The 24,592-nt window shown below is 40.3% G+C and overlaps 1 protein-coding gene across 2 annotated transcripts in view; it reads left to right on the forward strand.

The window, feature by feature from the left end:
• OSBPL10 (oxysterol binding protein like 10) overlaps positions 1–24,592 on the forward strand; it is a 116,822-nt gene that overhangs the window by 88,944 nt on the left and 3,286 nt on the right. For both annotated transcript variants that reach the window (XM_050333892.1, XM_050333900.1), the window contains 5 exons: positions 4,333–4,479; positions 11,309–11,792; positions 20,280–20,466; positions 21,881–22,063; positions 23,860–24,013. In XM_050333892.1, the coding sequence (XP_050189849.1) occupies positions 4,333–4,479; positions 11,309–11,792; positions 20,280–20,466; positions 21,881–22,063; positions 23,860–24,013 (1,155 nt within the window). The remainder of the gene's footprint in view (positions 1–4,332; positions 4,480–11,308; positions 11,793–20,279; positions 20,467–21,880; positions 22,064–23,859; positions 24,014–24,592) is intronic.

The following is a 24,592-nucleotide window of genomic DNA, read 5'->3' on the forward strand; positions in this document are numbered from 1 at the left end:
TCCATCCTTGGAGATATTCAAACTTAGCTGGACACAATCCTGGGCAACTGTTTCTACGTGTGTCTGCTTAAGCAGGGTGTGGGACAAGATGATCGCAAGAGTTCTGTTCCAACCTAAATGAGACTGTGTGTTCCTTTCTCTCCCCCCAGCAAATAAGTGATGAGATCCAGTTATTCTTTACAGTATTATTCCATGATATGGTTTGTGAAGTATGTTGGAAAACCAAGCTCTGACCCATATATGTGTATTAATTACCTAAAAGTTAATATCCACTACAGCAGTTAATTTGAAAATTAACTTCTGGAAGAGGCTTTAGAAGAGCAGAGGCATATTTTGCAGGAGCGTAGCTTTTAACTCTGTGATTCTGTCCCAGGCTTGTCCAAGTATCATTTTCTTGAAGACATTTTTTTTTAAAATGCAGAATGTTTGCTTCGGAAACAGTTTCTTTCCCTTACAGGTTTCATCTGTTAAAAAAGAATCAGCATGTTTTCTGATGGAGACTGCTGACTAGAACATCCGTTTTGTATCCCAGCAGATGACCTCTCTAAATTCATCGATCCTGGTTCTAATGAGGTGACCTGTTTAAAATAGCTCTCTGCCAGCATCTTTGGCATTTAAACTTTGAAGTGCATTCCTTCGTGGCATTTCTAGAAATTATCCTTTGTTTTCTATTCAGATTTTTCTGAAAAATCCTGGTGCTCCAGCCCAGTATTGCAAACTGATTTTGATAAAAATGATTTTAAATGTAAACCCCTTTTTGGTGCTTGTTTGTAACTGGGTCAGTATTGGATTTCTCAGGGTCAGCACCTAAGCGAGGCCGTGCTGTTCATTCCCAGGCTGGGCAGCTCAATGGCTTTTGCATTATGCTCTGACCATGCAGGAATGGAGCAGATCGCTGCTTTCCTAGGTCGGTTTTGCAATTGTGTTCTACAGGAACAGGGGAGAAAAAAAAAAAGTATGTTTGTGTCTGATAATTCAGAAAAGCTGCCATTAAAGGATAATCACTCCATGTAATCTTTTACATTCTGTTGAATGCTTACGCACTGGATACTACTAAACTGCGCGCTATTTTCATAGAAAGAAAAAGAATTAAAGACTTTTATGACACTTTAAAGGTACACTAGGTTTGTATTTTGTGACTGTATGTCACCTCACCCCATGTGTTGCTTACATGTTTGGGTTTTTTTTAAAGAAAATATGTGTTAGTTAAAGAAATGTATTGTATGTGCTCCTAAAAAGCATTTTAGTAGTTACCTAGAAAAACTAATGAGGAGAGAGGAAAATGCAGAAAGGATATTGCTTGCTGAAGATGACTCTTCAGTTCCTGTGGCATAAATTGTAAACTGCTTCTTTAAATTCTTTTTCTTGTGAAGTGTTAAAATATGCAGACAACTGCTGTCGTTCACTGAAGGTCACTCGAATGTTGATAACACACTATATAACAGTAGACTTGTGGGTTTTTGGGTGCCCTTGCACATGTCCTTAAAATAGGGATAGTAAAGGTAATTAAAATTTTAGTCCTGGTAGTATGGTCATTATACATGATTGAGTCTAATGTTACATTGTACTTAATCCTCCCTGATCAGCAGAAAGTCTTTCATTTACAACAATGCAAATGCTACTTTCCTGAGCTGTTCCTAAACTGTTTAAAGGATGGCTTGCCCTGACCATGGACCTTTTGTAGGGTAGCAATGAGAGGCAGTTGCTGTTTTGTTAGTAACATTTGAAAGGAAAATCTAATACCTATTTTAGCAGGAAAGAAAGATTTTCTGTCCCTGGGTGACTATGCAGTCTTGAGGCAAAAAAGAAAATTTTCAGTATATGATGTATTTTGCAGACTTGTGAATGGGTGATTTGTTTGTTTTCTGAAGCTATTAACAACTAAAGGTTATGCAACCGTTATATGTTTGCTGTAAAGTATGTTACCCGCTAGCACGTTCTCTTTCATTCTCACACTTGTGCACACTCATGCACACTCCTGCGCCTTCCCCTCCCTCCCGGAGAACAGCTGACCAGGATATCCTCTGGGAACAGCAGCACCATTTCCCAGTTGGAGCTGTGTGCAGTTAAGCTCACTGATCTCAATGCCATGTGACTGGAAATTCAAGGAGCAGATTGCTATCTGGTGCACACTCTCCAACCCGTTGGATAGCAAAAAAAGGGAAAAAAAAAAAAAAAAAAGAGGGGGTGGGAATGAGAAGGGGAGGTTCCCTGGCTTTTTTTTTTTTCCTAGCGCTGTTAATTCCTGCTGGAGCTTGTTTGCCGCAAGCTCAGTTCATGGCAGTAGCAGAAGCAGTAGAGCTTATTCGGTAGCTCAGTGCTCTCAATGAGGTCAAGCTGGATCAAAGGGAAGCCTCCTGTGGAAGCATCTACTGTAAGTTCTGATACTTCTTTTTCCACGCTCCCTCCAAATGAATGTACGACTGAGCCAGGCTTCGGTGCCTTATGCCTCCCTGACTGATAGTTTTGTACGAGGTTGTCAGGTTTTATGCTAATTGAACTTGTCAGTGAGGCGTCACTTGGATAATAATGCTGTGCATTTTGGGAGAAAAGGGCTTATCGTTCTCTCCTTTTATTTTCTGAGGGAGTGGGAAGAAGAAAGTGGGGTTTTGTCCTTTTGAAAAGCTCCAAGCTGTTGAGGTTACAGCTCACCAGATTCTGTTTTATGTAATCTACATATTCTATTTTCTAAATAAAGCAACTGCAAAGTATCTTGCAGATGTCCTTGAGTTTCACCAAATAGCTATTCTTTTGGGAATAGCTACCTAAACCTTTATGTAATTAAAAAAAAAAAAAAAAGGAGAGAAAGAAAATACTTCATTCAAATCTTGGAAACATCTGTAGTAACTAAATTTCAGAGAAACTCTCCTTACAAAAGCTGCTGTGTAAGAGTCTTTAATGTGACCATTCAGAAATATTTCTTTAAAACCTAGTTCTGGGTATCAGCCGGTTTTAGTGAAACTTTTCAGTTGCGTGGACTTTCTCAGCGAGATGAAAAATTTGTCATTTTATGTAATGAACTGGCTGTTTCTGCAGAAACGCTGTTCAGCATGACAGAATGCTAACTTTTGCAGGGACTGTTGTCTCATTTGCAGCACGGAATCCTTGGGCGATAATGAAATGCCAGGCTGTAATTTTTCAGCTACATAACCCAACTTTTTTTTTTTTTCCCCTTGAAGTACAAGAAGCTTACTTGAATACATAGCTGGAAGGCTTGCAGAATGGTTTCAATGGATTGAACAAAGTAACTACCACCTGTTCGGATTATTCTTAGTAATGCTTTGTAAAACCTGAGGAAAATGAAAATATCACAAGTTATGATCCCTTTCTGCTATAAAACTCCTCCTGAAGGGGATGACATAGTGTATCTCTCTCTTGATCTTCACCTTGTATTTCTGGAAACTTGACAGTATTGGCGCTGTGCTGTGAAGTGGCAAAGCGTTGAGAATGTCATAAAGGCTTATAGCATTGCCCTATCCCCCCAAAATCTAATGTCTTTGGGTTTTTTGCAAAGGTGTGTTCTTTGATTATAGTTGTCTTTTTATTTCCTTCAGTTAATAGTCTCGACTTTCTTAGATATCTAACTTGTAAGTTGGATAGAGAAAATTAAAAAAAAAAGTGTGAAATCAGGTCATGCAACATCTATGTATGACATGCAGATATTTGCTGGAGAGATTTATGAAACAAACTTGGAAACTCATTTTCAGCTGTGTACTTCTGTTTAATAAAAAGACTCATTACTTTTATATGCTATGCTTTTTATCAGGCATCACTGCAATATAAATATGAGAAGATAATGTGTAAATTAGCATCTGATACTACTCTCATGGAGCCCCTGGTGGTCTAGTGGTAAGGGCGCGGCGCTGTCACTGCCGAGACCCGGGTTCGATTCCCGTTCAGGGCCACTCCCGGGCAGATGGAGCTCATTAGCCCTGTAGGCAACCCACCTACGTCCTAAGGACCTCGCTGCCACCGTCCAAGCTCACCTGGCCCCAGCAGATGAACCTTAGGATTAAAGGGTGGGCTCAGTTCCGCGCACACTGTGTCTCACCTAAAAAATCCAATGCGCAGGCTGGAAGGTGTAAAGACCTTCCCTGGATCTTCGCTCGCGAAGACTGGCCATTTACTAGTCTCATTCTGAAGAAAGGGTCAAAATGCTTTATGAAGCTATCACTGGATTTTTTTGTTTATTTTGAATTTGTATGTTTTCTTGGTTTTAACAGGGGCTGCCTTTAGTTCCATTGAGACAGGTCCATTTTTAAACATATGTAGTGGGGGAAAACCCTCATCTGTATCATTTTGTGCAGATTGTGACGTTTCTTTTCATTTCAGCATTCAGCTTCTGAGTTGATCCTAGTTGAAGATGAAATGACAGATACTGAAGATAATGAAGAGGAGGATTTAGGAGTCATGGATGATCAACGCAGTGTAATTCTCCATCTTATCTCTCAGCTCAAACTTGGCATGGACCTTACCAGGGTACGAACACTGTATCTCTCTTATGTTTGTTTATTAGTATTATTTCTTCTTCTCGTCCTTCTGTGTGTGTGTGCATGTCCAGTTCCTGTGAGAGTGTTTTGCCCCTATGGATGAGGAATTTCACCTTTATAAATCTGTGGTTCCAGAGAGCTTTGGAGTGCTGTCTCTTCCAAGGCAGGCTTTTACATAAAGTGACCACATCAAATGTTTAGAGATGAAGGGTGAGGGAAAGAAAAAAAGAAGAATTAAAAAACCTCTCAGACTCCTGCTTATTATTTTGCAAGTCTTTCAGAGCAACCGTATGTCATGTATATATCCCACATGTGTGTTAAGTCAGGGTGCACTGAGGGTTTGAGGAACAATTATGGCAGTTGTATGGATGAAGGAGATACGTGCTTATGTTATTGTTTTGTGGATTGGATTCCATTTAATTACATGTCAGCTTCAAAAAAACCCCACATGATGGTAAAGAAATTACTGTCTCCAGTCTGTCACTGTTTTTGTCTGTGCTAAGTAGCTCACTAGTTAACCCTTCTGTACATCCCCCTGGTCCTGGAACCAGTTTTGTCATGAGCTTATCCATAGTAATGTGATCAGAGAAGTTACAGTGTCTGAAAAATTTTCCCTGAAGTCCTTAAAGTTTTGGAAATAAGGTAGATGTTCTGAAAGTAGAGGATGCTTCTTTTTGAATAGTCCTGCATTCCGGTGAAATCTCATGGGCTTAAAAAATAATCAAGTGGATTTTTGTACAGATATGGAATACCCTTTCCTTCCACAAGGGTTTTCTACTTAAAAACCCCCAGATAAAACTTCTATAACCCACTTGGCACAAAGAAGAAGAGTTGATTCTGACACACTCTCCACAAATAATATAATGTTTTGGAATGACCAGAGAATTTCCCTTGCACATGAAGTAGCTTTGCAGGAAGTTGTTCTCATGGGCGTTTTGATATTCCAAAGAGTTCATCTGCTTTCCTTTTCATCTTCCATATTATTCAAAATCTATTTTTACTATAACTTTCTTACAAAATAAGGTTTTCTCAATATAGTCTTCCTCTGGAACAATTGACGGTGTTTAAAAATACCTAAATTTTTAAGACTGAGCAATCCCTTGTTCTCTTGCTAAGTATAGCTATCGAACAGCTGCACAGAAATTAATGTTTTGTCCTAAATAGAACATAAATTTCATAATTTCACTTGTTCATATACCTGTCACTTAGTATGTCTGGGGTTATATACTGTTCATTTTTGGTTTTGTTTTTCTTAGCTGTCCCTCTTTTCTGTGTTGGTTTGCTAAGGCTGTCTGAGTCCATAATGTTCAAACTAGACCAAGATTTCTTATCCATAGTTCTTGTGTCTTCAAAACATTTTGTCTTTGGTAATGAACAAGTTTTTTCTTTCCTGATTTCCAATGTCATCCTTTTGTCACAAAAACCCCAAAGGCACAGAGTTAATGTAAATATATATATGATAACCTATTTCTTATATAGTGTTCTTAGAGCACAGTTTTTAAGGATAGTGGTAAATGTTATTAGATGCACAGTGTGGCAGAATATTAGCATGCATAAATGTCTGTGTATAATATCCACACTCTGAAAAGTGAAACAGGCATATGGCGGAGTTAGATCTATCTGTAGTCTGGGTGATGCACGAATACACATATGATAAGTATTAATGAGACATGTCACATGTGCACATCACTTTTCTGCCCATTTTGAGGATTAAAAAAAAAATACAGGACAGCTGGCTGCTTTTTTTTATCAACTTTGCTTACTGGCATGAGGCCCTTAGGGCCACAGACATGTGACGATAAAGCTGGGTTTGTTGGCTGCACCTCTCCTCATTTTTTCATTATTCCTCTGAAAGTCAGATTTTAGATCACCTTGATGCTCATCAGCTTCTGCTGGAAGTGGTTGTAGCACAGTGCTTACCTAGTATCAGAGGATGTTTTACATGTTTCCGTTTTCCTTTGCCTTCTTCCTTAGGGCTCTTTCTTTGGGTGATTTTGTGAGCTGTGGATTGCTACGTGATGAATAAATGAACTGCCTTTCTGAGCCCTTGGTAGCTTTGAGTTCTGGATGCAGGCAGGATCATTACCTTCATGTTCTGTATCAGAGGAAATGGCATCTTTTCCATTTCCAACAGGGTGATGGCTCATGTTGGCCTTGGTCCTGCCTCTGCTGACGGCAGTTTCCCAGTGATGAGAGCCACATTTAGTGTTGTGGAGGTGCTTCACTTCTGGAATATGTCATGCTACTGCACCTTTTAATGAGGAGTTAAACAGTAAAAACTACTGTGAAGGAAAACACTTGCAATGAAGTATCAAATCTGTGTGGCCAAATAGACGTCAACAGCTGCTAGAGAGAGTTGGGTGGGGGAACAGTTCACAGCAACAGAACGTAGTACAGAACAGATGCCTCGGACTAGGCTAGGACTTTAAACCTCATTTAAAATTGGAATTGCTGGGGAAAAAATTTAAGTTTTTAAGTGATTTATTCTTAAGACTTCTAAAAAATGGAAAGTAATACCAAAACCCACTAACAGCCTAATAGATTTGTTGGCAAATGGCATCTAATGGATTGCAGTTAATGCTAACAGTTTGTACAGATGGATGATCACTTCCCTGCATTCTCTCACCTTCCCTACGCAGTTAATATGTGCTAAAAATAAAGGGTTACCGTTCTGTCTAAAAGGGCTGCCAGTAATTCTGCAGAATATCAACTACTGTTAACACTGTAGTATGTTCGTGATGTCAGAAGTTTTTACTTTGCTTGCTAATATACTTTTACCTTGTAATTTAAAAATATAAGTATCGTGAAAATAGCTTATTTTATTCCCACAGTGACACAGATGACAGTGGAAAGCTTTTATACTTCCAAGAGAATATCTCAGCATGAGGTACCTTGGTCAGATTTCTGAAAAGGGTAGGGAGTGGTGCTGACACCCAGGTTTTACCTCACGGTAAATGGCAGTGGGGATAAATATCTCTGTTCGTAAGAAGTAGTGCTCTTTTTCTCAGTTGCATTCAGACCTAATTAAGTATAGGTGAATTCAAACCTAGGAGGTATAGTCAAGTTTTGAGCCAATATCACCTTCTTAACCTCAATGAAAACAGAGGAATGCCTCTTAAACTGCTTCCTTTTCACCTGAAGCCTGAGAAATAATATGAACAGAGATTATTCTAAAATTTTAAAATGCAGTCAGGAGATTTTTTGCTTCAGAGCTCAGCAACTTGATATTTATTGTAGAGAGGGTTTTTTTCCCCATTGATTGTCATGCTGGCTTTTTCTCAGAGGAAAATATTAGGCACTTCTGACTTCTTATGCAGTTACAAAAAAAAAAAAATTTTTAGTCCAGTCCAAAGCCTGTATAAAGAATATAGGTCCTAAGTGTATTTTTCTGGACAGTGAATTCTGTCTGGCTGCAAAAGAGTTGAAAACCTCATGCCTTTGGAAGCTGAAGTGCTAGCACAAGTGCATGGGAGTCCAGTGCTGGCAAGAATAATGCTGTATACTTCCAAATTTGTTTATTTCCAGCTTTCTTATTTCTGCAGAAATCAAGATAGGGCCAATTAAAAAAGACTGGAGTAGGTTTTTTTAGGGTTTTAGTATGTTATTGAGTGATGGTGTTGCACACTGAAACTTTGAGGCTATCAGTTATTCAGTAAAAGGCAGAGTTTTGTAGGCATATTTTGGAATACTGGAGTTGTGTAAGCTTTAAAACTCAAGTATTTTTAATGTGTAGTTCTACCTCTGTGTGTGGAAACAATTCAGTCCTTTCCCATTACAATTAAGCATGTAGTTTCCAGCTACATTGGGCTTTTAAGACAAGATCATTTGAGCTGGATTCAAGCTTTATTCAGATTTTAAATAGATTCTTGAAACTCAATAATAAAAGTCTAGTGATTTGTAATGTCTGATTTAGTGACTGTGTTGGTGTAGCTGTGTTAAGCACTTAACTGCAAAGCACACAGCTAGGACTTGAGAGAGTAGATACTAAGACTCTGTGACCAAGTCAACAGGATGAAACCACAGCAGTCTTGATGTTGTACCGTAACATTTGCATAATCTTAAGTATGGTCTGCAGTTTTCTTCTCTTTGTGCTAATAAAGGTCACTGTCTTTAGGGAGAGGCACTTGGACATAACGAGATGCAGAGTGCTGTTTATTCAAATGAGTTTGCCCTTTCAAGTCTCTGCCGTGAACTCATGATAGGCACTACTGGTATTTCTAGACAGAAGTGATGGGGAGTTCTTTACATGTTTTGCTGTCACTTTCCCCTCTGATAACCTGATCTTTTAGTGTACAATTTATATTAAAATGAGATGCTGAATTGAGGATCTCAATTGCTGAATTGCATTTTTTCGAAGATTATATTGGGTAATGAATATTTGGTCAGAATGAGAATGCTGCAAATAAGATGGAATTGTTTAAAGTGCTAAAAATAAGAAAAACTACTGTCTTTCTGCTTTGCCTTCCAGAGTTTTGGATCTCACTCCTAAAAACCAATCTCCTTGGCCCCTTGCTGTCACACCACCCTAAGGACTGTAGGCTGTCTTTGGCACTCAGTAATTTGCCACATGTAGTGTAAAATTAAGATCTTCCATCTTCTGAGGCCTCATTAGGTTGGTAGCAGAAACAATGTAGAGTCCTTAAGGCTTACAGAGTAGAGTCAGAGGAATATTACAGATGGAACATTGCTTGATTTATGTCTAAACTTGTAAAAAATTATTAGCCTATAAAAGACTGTGTGTAAATATAATATACAGAAGGAGAGAGCGAATGAGCTCTCTCTGTATGTTACCAAACAGAGCAGTTCTCTCTTTGCACTGGAGGTACAGTGACTTACTGTGTAGCTGTAAAGTCTGTGTTCAAGCTGTTGTGACTGGAATTCTTTTTCAGTGTTTGAGTTCTCTTTGAAAAGAACTGAATGATTAATAAAAGTTTGACAGCTTCTATTTCATGATCCACAGGATCCAAAAGGACTGATCTGTGCTTTGGTCCCGCTTAGAATAGCAAGCTGGGACAGCAAGGGGGAAAGCAAATGTGTTTGTAGTGAAGGGTGGCTCCCTGCCTGCTGTAAAAAAACCCTTGCTTTTGGGAAAGGGAAAAAGTAAATGCAATGAAGAATTAAAGAGGAAAGCAGAAGAACTGCTTTAATAGAGGATAACTGTTGGTCTGCATCTGTCATCATTGAACCACTTTGATTAAAGATAAATTTGTGTGTGTGTGGGAATAGATACAATTTTGGAAAAATTTAGAACAGAAAGGTAGAACTCGATTTTCGCTAGGAAGGCTTTCTGCCTAAATGGTTACTCTTTCTTAAAGGGACTTTCAATGCCTTCCCCCCCACCCCTGCACAGCTTTGCACTCTGGTACATGAGAAGACAGAGATAGCCCTAACAGACATACACCGAGGCCTTGGGAAGGCAAGGGAGAAACAGGATAAAAAGGGCCCTGAGGGGGTGGGAGCTTGCCTTTCGTTCCCCGAGGCCCGGTGTGCAGACCGCAGTAGGTTTTTTGTTCTGGCCTTCTAAATAAACTTTTTTTGAATTCTCTCCACTGCCTTAGCATTTCTGGGGATGCCTGTGTATCTTACCATGCAGTGCTGCCAGTGGCAGCAGCCACTCAGTTCCCCTGGGACAGTCCTGCATAAAGTGTGAGGCATGGGAGAGAAATAAATTGTGTCCTGTAGCCCTTGTTTGTCTTGCAGTGCCCTCCAGGATGTTTCGCTGGAAACTGCTAACAAAGTGTTATTGTCAAGTGAGTGACTTTGGCAACATCTGCGTTGCCAGAGGAGGCACTCCAGACTCCAAGTCACTTGGGGCCGGCGTCCTCCAGGGCAGGCTGAATAGTGTGCTCAGTCCCTGTTTTTTTTCTGGGCCCTCTGGAGCCTCTCTAGTACCAGGATATGAATGTAACAGTTTGTGCAGGTTTTGTTTCAACTTGTCTGAAATAAGAGGAAGCCATGCAGGGGCCTACCACAGTAACATGATACCATCTCAGACTGAGGGGATGTGCGGTGGGCCTGGGGGTGACAGGAGACCTTAGGGGTGACAGGGAATTTGACTTGGAGAGGAGGCATGACAGTGTAGGGCAGAGGGAGTTGAAAGGGCAGCATTTTCTTGCCTGTAGTAGCCTCTTGGGAAGGTTCCTTGGAATGGTTTTATCCTTGGAAATACAGTTGAGATTTGGTTTTGGTTGGATCTCCTTGGCTTGGTTTGTTAGTTAGGCTGGAAGGGACCTAATACGTATGTAGTGGGTAGTCAGGGACCCAGGAGTGAAATGTGGAACCCAAATGTTAGACAGAATGGATAGATGTACTCCTTACACTCTCCTCCACTTAGAGGTTGGTGATGTGCATGTTTATGTAAAATACTAATCTTCTGTTAGTTTGGGAGGGTGTGTCCCTCCTATTTCAGAGGGTTCTGATTTGTTTGTTTTGTTGATGTTTGAAGTAAATTAGTTTATATCAAAGTATGTTTTTGTGTTCTGTAAACAAGGAAAACAATGGCTGGTTTGTTCACTTGAGAGGAGAGGAAAAGGCAGATTTCCATGTGAGCGGAATAGCCCATCCCTGTTGTGTGAGCTACTCTTGAGATCATAATGAAATAGGAAGCAGCCTGCATGGGTATCAAGGCCACTGCTTTTTCCTTCACTCATTATTTACACTGCAAAGGAAATTAAATTGCTGTGGCATGGGAAGAAAATACATTGTCCCAAAACGTGGCAGGGCCAGAATTTGCAGCTCTCCTAACTGTTATCCCCCTTTCCCCCCTGGTAGTGTGATGATGGGGAAATCATATCTGCCTTTGTCTGCTTTGCATACAGGTAGTGCTTCCAACATTTATTTTGGAGAAAAGATCCCTGCTGGAGATGTATGCAAATTTCATGGCCCATCCAGACCTGTTTTTGTCAATTGCAGCTGGAACCACTCCCGAGGAAAGAATTATCTGCTTTGTGGAGTATTATCTAACAGCTTTTCACGAAGGCCGAAAGGGAGCAGTTGCCAAGAAACCCTATAACCCTATAATTGGTGAAACCTTTCATTGCTCGTGGGATGTGCCTAAAGATAAAGTGAAAGCATTCAGAACTAATGGTACCTCCACGGTTTCTAAGGACCCAACCAAGGAGTTTGGCCAGGACCAGTCCGCGTGCTACAAGCTGAGGTTTGTAGCTGAACAAGTGTCCCATCATCCGCCGGTATCTTGCTTTTATTGTGAATGCAAAGAGAAGAAAATGTGTGTGAATGCTCACGTATGGACCAAAAGCAAGTTTATGGGCATGTCAATAGGTGTTTCTATGGTAGGTGAAGGTAAGAAATGTACTTTTATTATTTTTTTTTTTTGAGCTGATATTATGGGTTTCAACACCACACAAGTCCATATGTTTTCTTGCTTCCTCTCCCTCTGACCTTTCATTTTAATCTTATGACTGTTTGCTTTTGTGAAGTTTGGAATTAAAACTTCATAAAGGGTTCATATAACCTTATTCTATCCAGACAGAATGTGAACTTCACATTATGTGTATAAATGTGTGCTTATATTGATGAGTCTGTTAATGGATTTATACATATATGGCTGTACTAAGTTGCAGTAGCAAATGGCTACTGACAGTGTATTCTCTAAGAATATTTTTATTTGTCTTACTTCTAAAATAACATGGGATTTGGTATTCCCAACTGGAACAAACCAATGGGAAAACCTCACATTTTTACATAAGCCTAGCATTCATTTTCATAGTTTCAGCAAAGAATCATGATTGCTGTAGTGTTTGCAAGGTTAGGATATTCTTTCAAGCCTTCTGGAAAGTCAGGTAGTAGATGTCCCAATCGTGATTTTCTGTATCCCACATATTTATTCTGCTTTGTGACAAGTCCTTGTTCAGCTTGAATTCAAAAATACAGGGAATCAGCAAATACTTAATGGATGATGTGAACTGATAAACACACCTGTACTAGTGTCCTTACTGACTGTTAATGCATCAGCAGGAATGTGTTTCTAGGCAATTTAGTCTCTGGCTAAGAGACTAAATCTCTTTGAGGGTAAGATCCTATGTGTGGTTTTTCGCTGTTTTGTCTTAATCAGTTTTTAGGCTGTAGTCTCAGAAGTACAAGGACAGCTTACAGTAAATGCTTCTTTTTGCCACCATTATGCTAAATACTATGATCTTAAAAGGTAGTAAAAAAGTGAGTGGAAAATGCAGTGATTTGGTTTTGCTGATTCATAACAACGAAACAATTATGGTGAAAACATACAGGTATATTCTGCTGTTTCTACCAACTAGAACTAATGAACAAACTCAAACAGCAAAAAGAACGACAGTAGTTTCTGTCCTGATGGCAATATACTCCCTTTTTTGTAGAAGAGATATGAAACTTCCCTACTACTGGATTTGATATAATTGTGATAAAGTCTGTAATAGCATGGCTGTTTCCTTCTTCCTGTGATTTAGGTATTTTGCATTTAATGCAGAGTTAAAGGGAGTGTCAGAAAGGAAATTGGTCTTTCTGTCAGTCTCCTATCTGTACTACTGCCAGCCTGAGTCATTGGCTTAGCTTGCTCCATTTTTCTGCTACATGTTCGTTTCTAGTACTCTTTTGCTAGTGCTCAGTGAAGGGAACTATTTAATGGAAATAAAATTAAACATAAAGTCACTTATAATTATGTAGGAGTAGGGAAATTTCTTTTTCTCTCTGCTAGCACACACAGTTCCCTGGGACTGAGGGTGTCTACTGTGGGGATTATTTAAGACTTCAAAGTCCTGATGTGTCCCAGTTTTGAGAGAAAAAGGGTCTAAGAATTAACCACTTTGCTACACCAAGGATTATTTAATGTGTGCTTGTGAGAATAAGTTCTTCCCTGTCCCCCTTTTTGGTTTTTTTTTTTCCTGATCCTGGAGATATCCCAGGAGTGGAGGCCAGGCTTTGGGGAACATCTGCAATGGTGAACTGTTTTATTGCAAGGTTTGCTGCTGTCTTTATGATGGACGTTCTGGGAGGAAGTTTGGGTTCACCAGTTTGTAGTTATCATTCATCTTTTTTATTCATGGAAGCAGCACAGAAGCATGCAACTCCACAATGACAGCATTTCTGGGAAGTGGTGGAGAAAATCCAATGCAGCCCAAGCATTTTTGGTGTGTGTTGAGGACTGGCAGTGGGCAACAAGAAGTGGTACTGCTGAAGCTCTTCTATCATCTGAAAACAACCAGCCTAAGCCTGACAGCCTCAGTTCAAAATCCTTGCTTTTGCAGTGCAGTTTCTTCACTTGAAACTGCACTTCCTTTAATTTTTTTGTTTGTTTATTTTAGTCCCACGGAAGTCTTCCTAATTAAGTTGGTGTGCAGATTTGTCAAGCTGTGCAAAAATTAGGCTCTACTGCAGATGCTTCTTTTTCGTGGGCTGCATAAGTATAAATTCTGTAGTAGATTGAGGTCAGCGTCAGTACTGGAGAATAGATTGCTGAACTGAAAAAAAGTAACTACTAGACTAAAAATGTGGAAAACCATGTTGGGTAATGCAAGGCCTAATTTTTTAATGGAAGATATAATTTGGAGATTTTTCCTTGTATTTAGGGACACTTTAGGCTTGCAGCATTTCATGTAGGGTCAGTTAGTCTACCAAAGTTAGTGATCTAGACTGTGGAAAGACACATTGTGAGTCAGAAGGTATATGAAGCTGGTTAAGGTAGGTAAAAACTAAAGTTAGCTCTTAGGAGAAACTTTCTCACACCAAGGTAGGGTGGTAAGCTTATAGAATCTTACTTTAAAGTGTTAGAAGCAGATTGAGTTTTCTGGGAATGAAGTATGATTGATCCTGCTTTTGATAAGAGACAAAGTAACATCTCATGAATCATAGAAAATCCTGGGTTTTGTTTATTTGTTTTTTTTTTTTTTTTCCTCCGCCTAGTGTGCATTGGATGGCCAAACTAGTCATATGCTATTGTTGGGTAAATTCCTTCCAAACAGAGCTGCAACTAATGTTTTGGATAATTCAGTGTTAGAGAGTGACCATCTTTTGCTAGTCAGATATGTATCAGAACAATTTTGTTTGACTAGGTTGCCCAGAGAGGTTGTGGGTGCCTCATCCCTGGAAGTGTTCAAGGCCAGGCTGGATGAAGCTCTGAGCAACCTGCTCTAGTGGGAGGTGTCCCTGCCCATGGCAGCAGGGTTGGAACTAGGTGATCTTTAAGGTCCCTTCCAACCCAAACCATTCTATGATGATGCTGTGATGATGACCTGAAACTTCATTGTGACCTTAATGCTGAGTACAAACAACTGTGGTGTGTTTTGAAACTTTCCTCCCTACTGAATAATGTTGTGTATGTGTGTGTCCTTCAAACATTTAAATGAAGCCTTTTCTGCTGCAGGTGGTTATTTACAGAAATAAAGTAGAATGGAATTTTTGGACCCATAGTGTATAAGGAATATGCTGGTAATGTTTCTGTAGTGGTTTTTAATGATACTTTTTTAGAATGTCCTTAGACGTATAGAGCAAGTTGCTTTTTGTGCTTTGTTACTGGAAGCTGACATAGGGAGTCATGGCAATACAAAGATTTCTAAAGGAATTTAAAGAATTCGGGTATTTAAGGACAGTATGGTGTTGTCATACAAAGGGTACAGCTCAGTATCTTATTCATATGATTTTTTGTGTATATTGTACCTCAAAGTGACTCACCTTTTTTTTCTTTCTTGTTTTTTGTTGTTGATTCAGAATAAGTATCAGTTGCAGAGATGCAGAATGAGTAGGAGAACACTGCTGGAAATCCATGTTTTAGCTGATTTATATGCTAACCTTTCTTCATCTCTGGTTATGAGGGGTCTAAATCTGGCTTGCTAATGAAATGTCTCAACTTTTTCTTCACTATATAACAAAACCCCCATTCTTCAGAGCAGTCAGCACTGCGTTTCCTCATGAGAAAGCTACCCTGAATAGAAAAGGGGTTATTTTGCATAAAAGACTTCATGTTGCCTGCACAGTCCCTAATTCTGGTTAATGTTAATTATATCCTAATGAGAGTGTGAGGGGGGAGAAGAGGCTGTAACGAATAGGATCACATTAAGATTTAAATTAGCAAGGGATAGGAGAGTCAATGTAAATATTTAATAGGTTTTTTTATGTGTTCCATAGAATCTTCAAACACATGCTGTGGTTGTAGGGCAAGGATGCTTTACTGGAAACAACCATGGTGAGCACACCTCAGTGTGGGCTGTGCCTGTTCCTTTTCTGCTCTTCGGTTTTGTTCCAAAGCAGCAAAATCCAACAAAAAGTGTCATCTTTGATTCATGGGTTAATTTTGCAGAGAACATAAAGTACATTTAAGTGGATTGCTCTGTATTATCAAGTGACCAGTTATGTCTGGTGTTTTTGCTCCTGCTATTTTAAATGTTTTAAAAACTAGTGAGGTATAGGCTTCTAAAAATTATTTTCTAAATTGAAATCAACCCTGAAAAGATTTGATGGGTAGGGAAAAGCTTCAATGCTCTTTACAAGGCAAATCTCAAAGAAAGCAATGTATGGGGTTTTATTTCTTTTTTTTCCCCTTCTGTACAAATGTATGGATATGTATGTATTCATAGATGTACAGGTCTATAATTTCTAGTCCTGAGAAATTAGTGGCTTTTTAATTTACCAGTCCCAAAGATTAATTGCTCCGTGCAACTAGAGCTATTTCCCTAAGTACTCATTTTTGAGTTAATATTTTTTAGGCCAGTGGTTTCAGAACAGTTTCCATATAGCATGACCCTCATTACTTAATTTAGCAAATGGCCCCAGTCTTTGACAAATGAGCAGTGCAACACATCTGGCTGGAATGTTTATGAGATGATAAGAGCCCAGTTCTGGCATCTCCTTTTTTCCTATGTGACTCTGCACAGGAGTGATGCACTGCTCCCATGTGGGGCTCATCCCAAATGGAACTTACTCCTCTTAGTGCCCTGCTATGAATAGTGCAGAGAGAGTGAAGAGCTTCTTAAATCAGGAAACTGCCCTGGGCCGTTTTTGTCCCACGTACTATTTGCTGTTTGGATTGATCTCCATACAGTCAGTGGGAAGCATTAAATTTCACATGCCTCTTCTGCAGCTTATTGACCCAGAGCCTCCTCTGGGTTTTTTTTGTCAATATGTGTTACTGGAAAATCAATTCACAAAGCTGCAGCATCACTGAGGGACATATAAGAGTCAAACTGGGAAAATGATATGCCGGGATCATCTCTTCCTTTAATGCAGGCTGAGGAGTCACGGAAAGGAGTGTGACTCTGAATACACACCCCTCAAAAGGAGGGGTAAATAGTGTTGAGGACATATCAAGGGGGAAATGCAAAATCTGCACTTGTTTATAAAAAATTCACTCTTCTCTGTGCATTTATTTCTAATAAACTAGACTATGAAATCCACTGTTCCTCCCAGAGTACTGATCTGGTGCATTCTTCTAAGCATAATAGCTGCCTATAAATACTTCAGATTTTTTTAAAAGAATTTGCAGATTTCCAAAGAATTCTTCAATGTGAGAGGAGAAAACTGAAAATGGGATAATCTTCTACAACTTTTTCCGTGTATTTACTTACAACCAATTTTAAACTAAACATGAATAATCCCTTACCACAGGGAAGCAAAGGGGAAAAAAAGAGCCTGTGTATTTTCCAGCAGATACTTTTAAAGATCGCGACTACAGTTGCAATGTAGTGACACTTAGCAGCAGATGTTAAAATTAGACATTTTTTAAAGCAGCTGTTAGGTTTTAGTTCTTCTGCTTTTAAATTCTAAAGATTAAAATGCAGCAGGGTAGGGTGTGAATTCTTGTGGCACTGGTTATAAGTGTTACCTCTCAGTGAGAATTTGGCTTCCTCTTCCCCACAGGTCACCGTTCAGACAATGTGGTGCAGCCACAGTGTTCATGGTGCTTCAGTTAAAGAGGGTTTTGCATGTGAACTCTGCAAACAGTGGAATGCAAAGCTAACAGTCAGGTTAATACTAGAAGTATTAGCAAGTTGTGGGTATTTCATATCTGCCCTTTAATCTCTTTTTCATTAGAATTGTTGAGCTGGAGTCGTATTTCAAGTGAGATAGCACTGCATTTAAAAATGTATGTATTCAGGTGTTTAAGGAATTAAAAAAATATGCCACCAGGTGCTAAAAATACTGCCAAGAGAGCTGGATTCAGTTTTTAATATCCAACCTGCTGTGGTGGTTAAATATTTACATTGAAGGTCACTGCTGCTGTTTGCTCTTCACTTTTAATGTGCTTGGCAGTGTACATTACAGCTCTGCATCCCTCCCACTCAAGTAGGGAGGAAAAAGCTATTGATCCCATCAGAGCGACAAAAGCAAACCTATACTCACCCAAAAGGAAATTGTGTTAATCATACCGGTCTCCTCTCACGTGGGGACATGCAGTGATGGTCAGAGGAGGATGGCAGGGCCCAAGGAAGTAGGAGGCTCTGGAGAAGTTCCTGTGAAAGTGTGGTTCATAAATGCAGTGAGGTTCTCCCCCAGAAGTGAGTGTCACATTTGCCCACAGCACTGCTATTAGACCTTTTGTCTTTAAAAAAACAACAAACACAAACGTTGCAACAACAAAATCATCATGTCAGAAGCTGATACTTTTGGGCAGACAGTGACTTTTCATGGTGTGAGGACTGTGCTCAAACTATTAATACTGGGGAGACATGACCTCATGGGTGGCACCACAGGCAGTACCTGAAAGGAGCCTGCAAGAAAGATGAGAAGATAACTTTTACAAGGGCATGTAGTGAGAAGACAAGGGGGAATGGCTTTAAATGGAAGAAAACTGATTTAGATTGGATATTAGGAAAAAATTCTTTACTGTGAGGGTGGTGAGGCACTGCAACAGGTTGCCCAGAGAAGTTGTGAATGCCCTGTCCTTGGAAGTGTGCAAGGCTAGGTTGGATGTGGCTCTGAGCGACCTGATCCAGTGAAAGGTATCCAGATGGAATTGTGTGGTTCAGCCTTCCTGCATTGTGTTCAGCTTGTATTTGCCTGCAGATAGGGTGCCAAAGAAGCTTGAGGCAAAATGTGTGTGTGTTCCAGCTGTGTCCTCCTGACTGTTCCCTGCTGGTGAGGGTTCAGCACATGACACGAGGAACTTGTAACTTGCCAAGGTGAAATGATTCAAGGTCCTTCTAAGACACGACTTTTCTGTGTTTGTGCTTTTGCGCTCCCCAGCTCATCTGTGTCGAACTTGCTGGAGTAGGAGTGCTGGCTGTGTCACTGCTGGCAGGCTGAGGTTGCAGAAGTTCTGAGAACAACTGCATAAAACCATTCTTGGTTTGCAAATGTTTTCCTGTGGAACCATTTAAGAAGGCAGAAGTGACAAGTTGCAGACCTTCCAGTGCCTGCATTAAGTTTTGTGAACAGAAGCCAGTATTTAAGATCATGGTTCTGTTAGAGCTCTGTGCTTTTGCATTTTGAATGTCTTTTTCAGGTTTGTGTTTTTATACAGCATTTTAAAGGCGTATTTTCGTGTGGGCAGTAGTAGTATAGTGTTCCTGTTTAGTGCTTTTTCATCATTAAATGTGAGATCACTTTGAAAAGTAGTACCATTATTCCCTCAAACAGATAGATTAATCAATACCACTACCAATGTGTTTTTCCCATCTGCCCCAGGGTGAAGGCAAATGGGCTCAAACTCATCCTGTTTCTAAAACAGATACTCTGTCAAGCTAACTTTCCTGCTCTTCTTTTTCAAATATTTCTGGGTTCTGAGTGCTTCCTGTGATGGATTATTTTCAGCTCCTGTTGTGAAAAAATATTATCAAAGCTGTCATTTTTGCCTTTAAGCACTTAATAAATGGGACACAAAAGACTATAAAACTCTAATAAAAAATACACTACAGACATTTGGCATGATCTAATTCCGTGTGCAAGGTTTATGGTGCTCTTTACCTGGTCCAATGCCCTGTCCTCATAAAGACCAAACTACAGTTATGGCAGGGATAGAGTTGTATCCTTAACCCCAGGGGAAGCTAAGGTCTGATAAGGCACGCAACTTTCTTTGTGGTTCCAAATAACGTTGAAAAGTTATTGCTGTTGCACGTTATTTTTAGTTACAGTCTCATCGTGCTGAGGATGGAGGAACCTTTACAGAATGAGATAGAATTGCCAGTAATTTTCTGTGCCCAATGGAGACATTGGTGTTGGTGGTAGTAGAGCAGTGACCCTGTTGGGCCCCTCTTTGGTTATGTAAGATTTTTGCAAAGGCTGTGTGGGAGACCAGACATTCGAAAATTAGGGAGCAACCTTAATGGGAAATTGCTAAATGGCACGTTTCCCACGCAGACCTAGGGAGAGAATTTCACTCGCACCCACAAGTGCATCAGTAGGAAATTAATGGAGAGGACATGGTCGTGTCTAACTGAATGGAGAAGTGAAGAGTCCTTTGGGCATGCCCGTGTTTTTTTCTGGAGAGAGATTATGATGTGACACTGTGTGAGGATCTGATTTTTCACTATGACTTTTTGCATGAAAATGCTACATTTTTCCAGCTTTTAACAGTTTATTGCTTGCCTGTAACACAAAGCGAGTGATCCAGCCAGATTTCCTGATAAGCCATTTGGTACCACATGGGACCCCAAGGCACACATTCAAATGGGATGCTTTTGAAAAAGTTTGTTGGAAAATGTTTGTTCCAGAGGGCAGAGTTTCCTTCTTAGCAGGCACTACCCTCCTCCAAGGAGAGGTGCACCTTGTGCTCTCTGTGGATGTGCCTTCTGATGACAGTAATTGGTCAGTGACTGTCAGGTCTTTATCAGTTTATCACTTCACTTTTAACCTCTTCCCACACAGGTGTTCTTTACTTGCTGGAACACGAAGAAGAGTATGTTTTCACCCTGCCCAGTGCCTATGCTCGTTCAATACTTACCATCCCATGGGTGGAGCTTGGAGGGAAAGTCAACATCAATTGTGCCAGAACAGGCTATTCTGCCACTGTCACGTTCCACACCAAGCCGTTCTATGGAGGGAAGGTCCACAGGTGCGGGAATTACTGTCTTACTCTTGTTTGCCTGCTACTGGATTTCAATGCAAAGACTCTAAGGCATCTTTTCAGATCCTCTGGTGGAATATTTTATAGAAGGATATCTGACTTTCTTTTCCTATTAGTGTTGGAGATGACTTACAGCTTTACAGCACAGTTTATTGTACTTATACGTATTATGATGTTTAACTGAATGGGATGTATTTCTCTCATTAAAATAAAGTGAATGTATCTCTCCAAGCTTTGTTGCTTGTAAAAGCTGTTGTAAGTGCAGGATTAGAAAAATGCATGTGGAAAAGGCGATATTTCTGCTACATCAGCTGCTGCTTTTGTGTGAGTATTGTAGGTGAACTGGTATTCCAGGTGGAGCTCCTGGAGAGAAGCTAAAGTGTCACTGCCCACAGTGGTAGCTGCCTCCTGGGGACTCCCACTTATACACTGAAGTTCCAGATGATGAAACTGTTACTTAGGTGTCTTTTGTTCCCCTTTATTAAGGGTGTGAAAAGGCACCGTGCAAGACAGCTTCCTGTCTTGCTTCCATGCTCAAGTTGATGTCCCAGTCATTAACATACACAGACTCCTTTCTTGTTCTGCTGTGGACTGCTGCAGTGTCCATGGGAAGACTGTGCATTTGAATGGTTACCCCTGTATTAGTTCAGTTGGTCTAATTATCCTTCTGTGCATGTGTCTACCATTTCAATGTTGTGTTCAGCCAAATTTCCACATGGACTCTTTTGACAGATTTTTTTTCCTAAAAGGTGTAAATTCATGCCATCAGGGTGAGTGAAAATTTGGGAAAGTTGTGTGGTGTTAGTTTGGTAATTTAGTTTACAGATTACTTGACATGGCTTGCCAAAGCACATGTGTCATGTTTGTAGACATATATACAAAACTCCCTGCATTTTGGTTTTCCAGTCCTACTTGTCTATTTTGCTGACTCTGAGACCAATTCTTGGACCACTGAGGTAGTTTTAATCATTGCCTCTTAGCAGCTGAAAAGTAAACTAGCAGAGCTAAGGAGGAAAACAAAGGTACCTGAAGTCTTTGACATTGATCTCTGACAGCATTATGGTCAGGTGTGAAAATAACGTGTATTGAAATTATCACATGAATGTCAGGAGCCCTTTTTTCAGGTCGCTGAGGTAACCATCTCTGGGTTAAAGCAGAGTATGAGAGTTTTAAGCTGGGTTACTGCTGTACTTTAAGAGAATGTCATCCCTAAGCTATTGCTGTGTTAGAAGAACTTTCCTGGGATGAGGCTTTCATTTTTAGGGACAGAGTCACTACTTTGCTTGAGAAATTGCTTTGTAAATGCAGAAAGCTGCTTGTAACCTTAGCTGTGGTAGCGCTTTCATGTGCTGATAATAAATGGTACCAGTTATTTCTGTGGTGTTTTTTCCTCTTGAGTTAGGGTTACAGCCGAAGTGAAACACAATCCCACAAACACCATTGTGTGCAAGGCACAGGGAGAATGGAATGGTACACTGGAATTTACTTACAGCAATGGAGACACCAAAGTGATTGACACCAACAAACTGCCTGTTGTCAGGAAAAAGATCAGGCCGATCGCGAAGCAAGGCCCGCTGGAATCGAGGTAAGGGGAGGGGCACTACAGTGTTCTGCTTCTGACCCTCGGGCAGGAACAGAGCAGGGAAGCAAACTGCAGTTATAAATGGTGTGGTTCAAAAATGCCTCCCTTCCCACAGCACGTTACTCTGGGCACAGAGAGCTGGAGCTGTGTGTTGATTCCTCGGAGCATAAATTACGCTGCAGCGACGAGTACATAAATTTTATAGATGGGGAAGATGCACAGATTTGTTAATGAGTATCTGGAAAGTGGTAATGCAGTGTTTTCACCTGCTTCTTTGGGTGATTGCAACGTGGTAGGCAAATTAGTCAGTTTGTTGCAAGTAATGTTGCATAATACAATTTAAACTGGTATTTAATGTTTTATGTATTTTAGAATATGTATATATATATGTATAAAAGTATGTAAAATGTGGTGCAATGTGAGCTATAAATATACTAAAAACTCATGGTTTTAAAGCTCTTGGCACCCACATCATATGCCTAACTCTGACTAGGTACATTAGGAAGAAACATATTCTGTTATTCACTGTCAATAACTGTAAATGTTTATCTTCAGAAAAATCAATACTTTTATTGAATTTAGGAACATTTTATTGGAGGATTTAAAAACATGAGTTACACTTATTATCTGTAAATATTTTCTCTTTATTGTACAAAGGTGTCTTGAGTCATTGTGCAGGGCCAGATAGTTTTTCTACTTTTAAGACTGCTTGCTTATCCGCAAACTCATTTTCCCCCTGTAGTTTGGAACACAGAGATTGTAGTAGATAAAGAACCGAGTAGCTCTTCAGTGTATTTATTGTATTTTTTAGATACTAGTAAGCAAATTGCAACCATCCAGTGTTTCTGCAGGATTTGCAGCTTATCAGACTGTGAACAGAAATGCATTTAAACATTCCTGGAAATTTATGAAAACTGTGGTTGGTTTCAGAAAGAGAGCAGGTCTAGATTGGATATTAGGAAAAAATTCTTTACTGTGAGGGTGGTGAGGCACTGAAACAGGTTGCCTGGAAAAGCTGTGGATGCTCCATCCCTGAAAGTGTTCAAGACCAGGTTGGATGTGGCTCTGAGCAGCCTGGTCTAGTGAAAGGAGTCCTTCCCTAAGGTAGAGGAGTTCGAACTAGATGAGATCTTTAAGGCCTCTTCCAACCCAGGCCATTCTATGATTCTGTGATTCTTTTCAGTGTTTTTCTGGGCAAAGTTTCTGCTAGGCTGATAAAAGGCATTGCATTCAAATGTGGTCAGTCGTGTGAGAAATACGTTTGGCTATGTACTGATAATTATTGTAACTGGGAATGTAGAGCAAGACCTAGAAGGGCTCCCTGGAATCAGTGCATCAGTTCCTCTGTTACTGGCCTGGTGGGAACAGTCAGTGTCCCAACTGAACACACTCTCAGCTTTTGGCTGACACTCCCTTAAAATGAAAAATTTAACCACAAATAAACACAGGATAAATGCCTGTCATTTGGGGGTGGATCATCAGTAAAGACTGTGAACCGGAAACGATACAATAAATCCTCAAATTCTTTGAGAAAAAAAGCTCAGATGGTCAAGAGTCAGGAACACAAACAGAAACTGGTGAGAAAATTAGGTTGCATGGCAAAATACTGGGAGTTGAGCAAATCTGAAAATCTGGTCCACAAACGTGATGAATGTCCCAGGACAGCGATGGCTCCCAAGCTGCGTGACCTGAAAGAACAGCATGGAGAGCACGGCAGCAGCTCACCAGATTGGTGTCCAGCGGCACTGGGCTGTGGCAGAGGTGTTCTCATTCTGTGGCTTGTGCTCCTCCATCACCAGGCGCCTGTGGCAGAACGTCACCAACTCTCTGAAGGAAGGGAACATCGATGCAGCCACGGAACACAAGCACCGCCTGGAAGAGAGGCAGCGGGCAGAGGAGAGGCAGCGTGCGGCTCTCACCACACCCTGGAAACCCAAGTATTTTGTCAAAGAGGTACTTTGAGTCTCTTGTTTTAGGGACCCTTTAGTGTGTTTCTGCACAGGGGAGGATGCTGGTACAAGTGTACGAATGTCTGTGGCTTTTACTGTGGGCTAGTGTTGTTGTGTACCACTCAGTGCTTTAAATTCTCTTTTTGACAGAGTCTGGCTCTTGAAGGAGAGCAAGGGATTTTTTCATGTCTATATTATAAACTTGTTCACTTTTCTTCAGTTACATTTATTTTGATGTGGATTTTTGGTACCTAATGTTAGGCACTTAAAGCAATGTGTTTTTCTGTACAATCCAACCCGTACTTTACAAATGCTACGTACTCACATCCCCTACTAATCCTGATCTCAGCACACTAAAGTGAACACAGTCTAGGGATATTTATCCAGTGTAACTCAGCATGGGCATCTTAAGCACAGTCTTGGGTTTCATCTGTGTGAAAGGCAACACATTTTACTAAGTTCGTCTTTGCCCTTTCTTCAGGAAAGGCAGAAGGGAAATAACAGACTGGGGGAATTGTTACCTTAGCCAGTATGTGCAGTTATTTAAACCAGCAGTTCATCTGTTATACCTTCCCATTGCTTT

This window comes from Myiozetetes cayanensis, unplaced genomic scaffold (genome assembly GCF_022539395.1).
Source record: "Myiozetetes cayanensis isolate MyiCay16 unplaced genomic scaffold, myiCay2020 scf1, whole genome shotgun sequence".
Classification (NCBI taxonomy): Eukaryota; Metazoa; Chordata; class Aves; order Passeriformes; family Tyrannidae; genus Myiozetetes; species Myiozetetes cayanensis.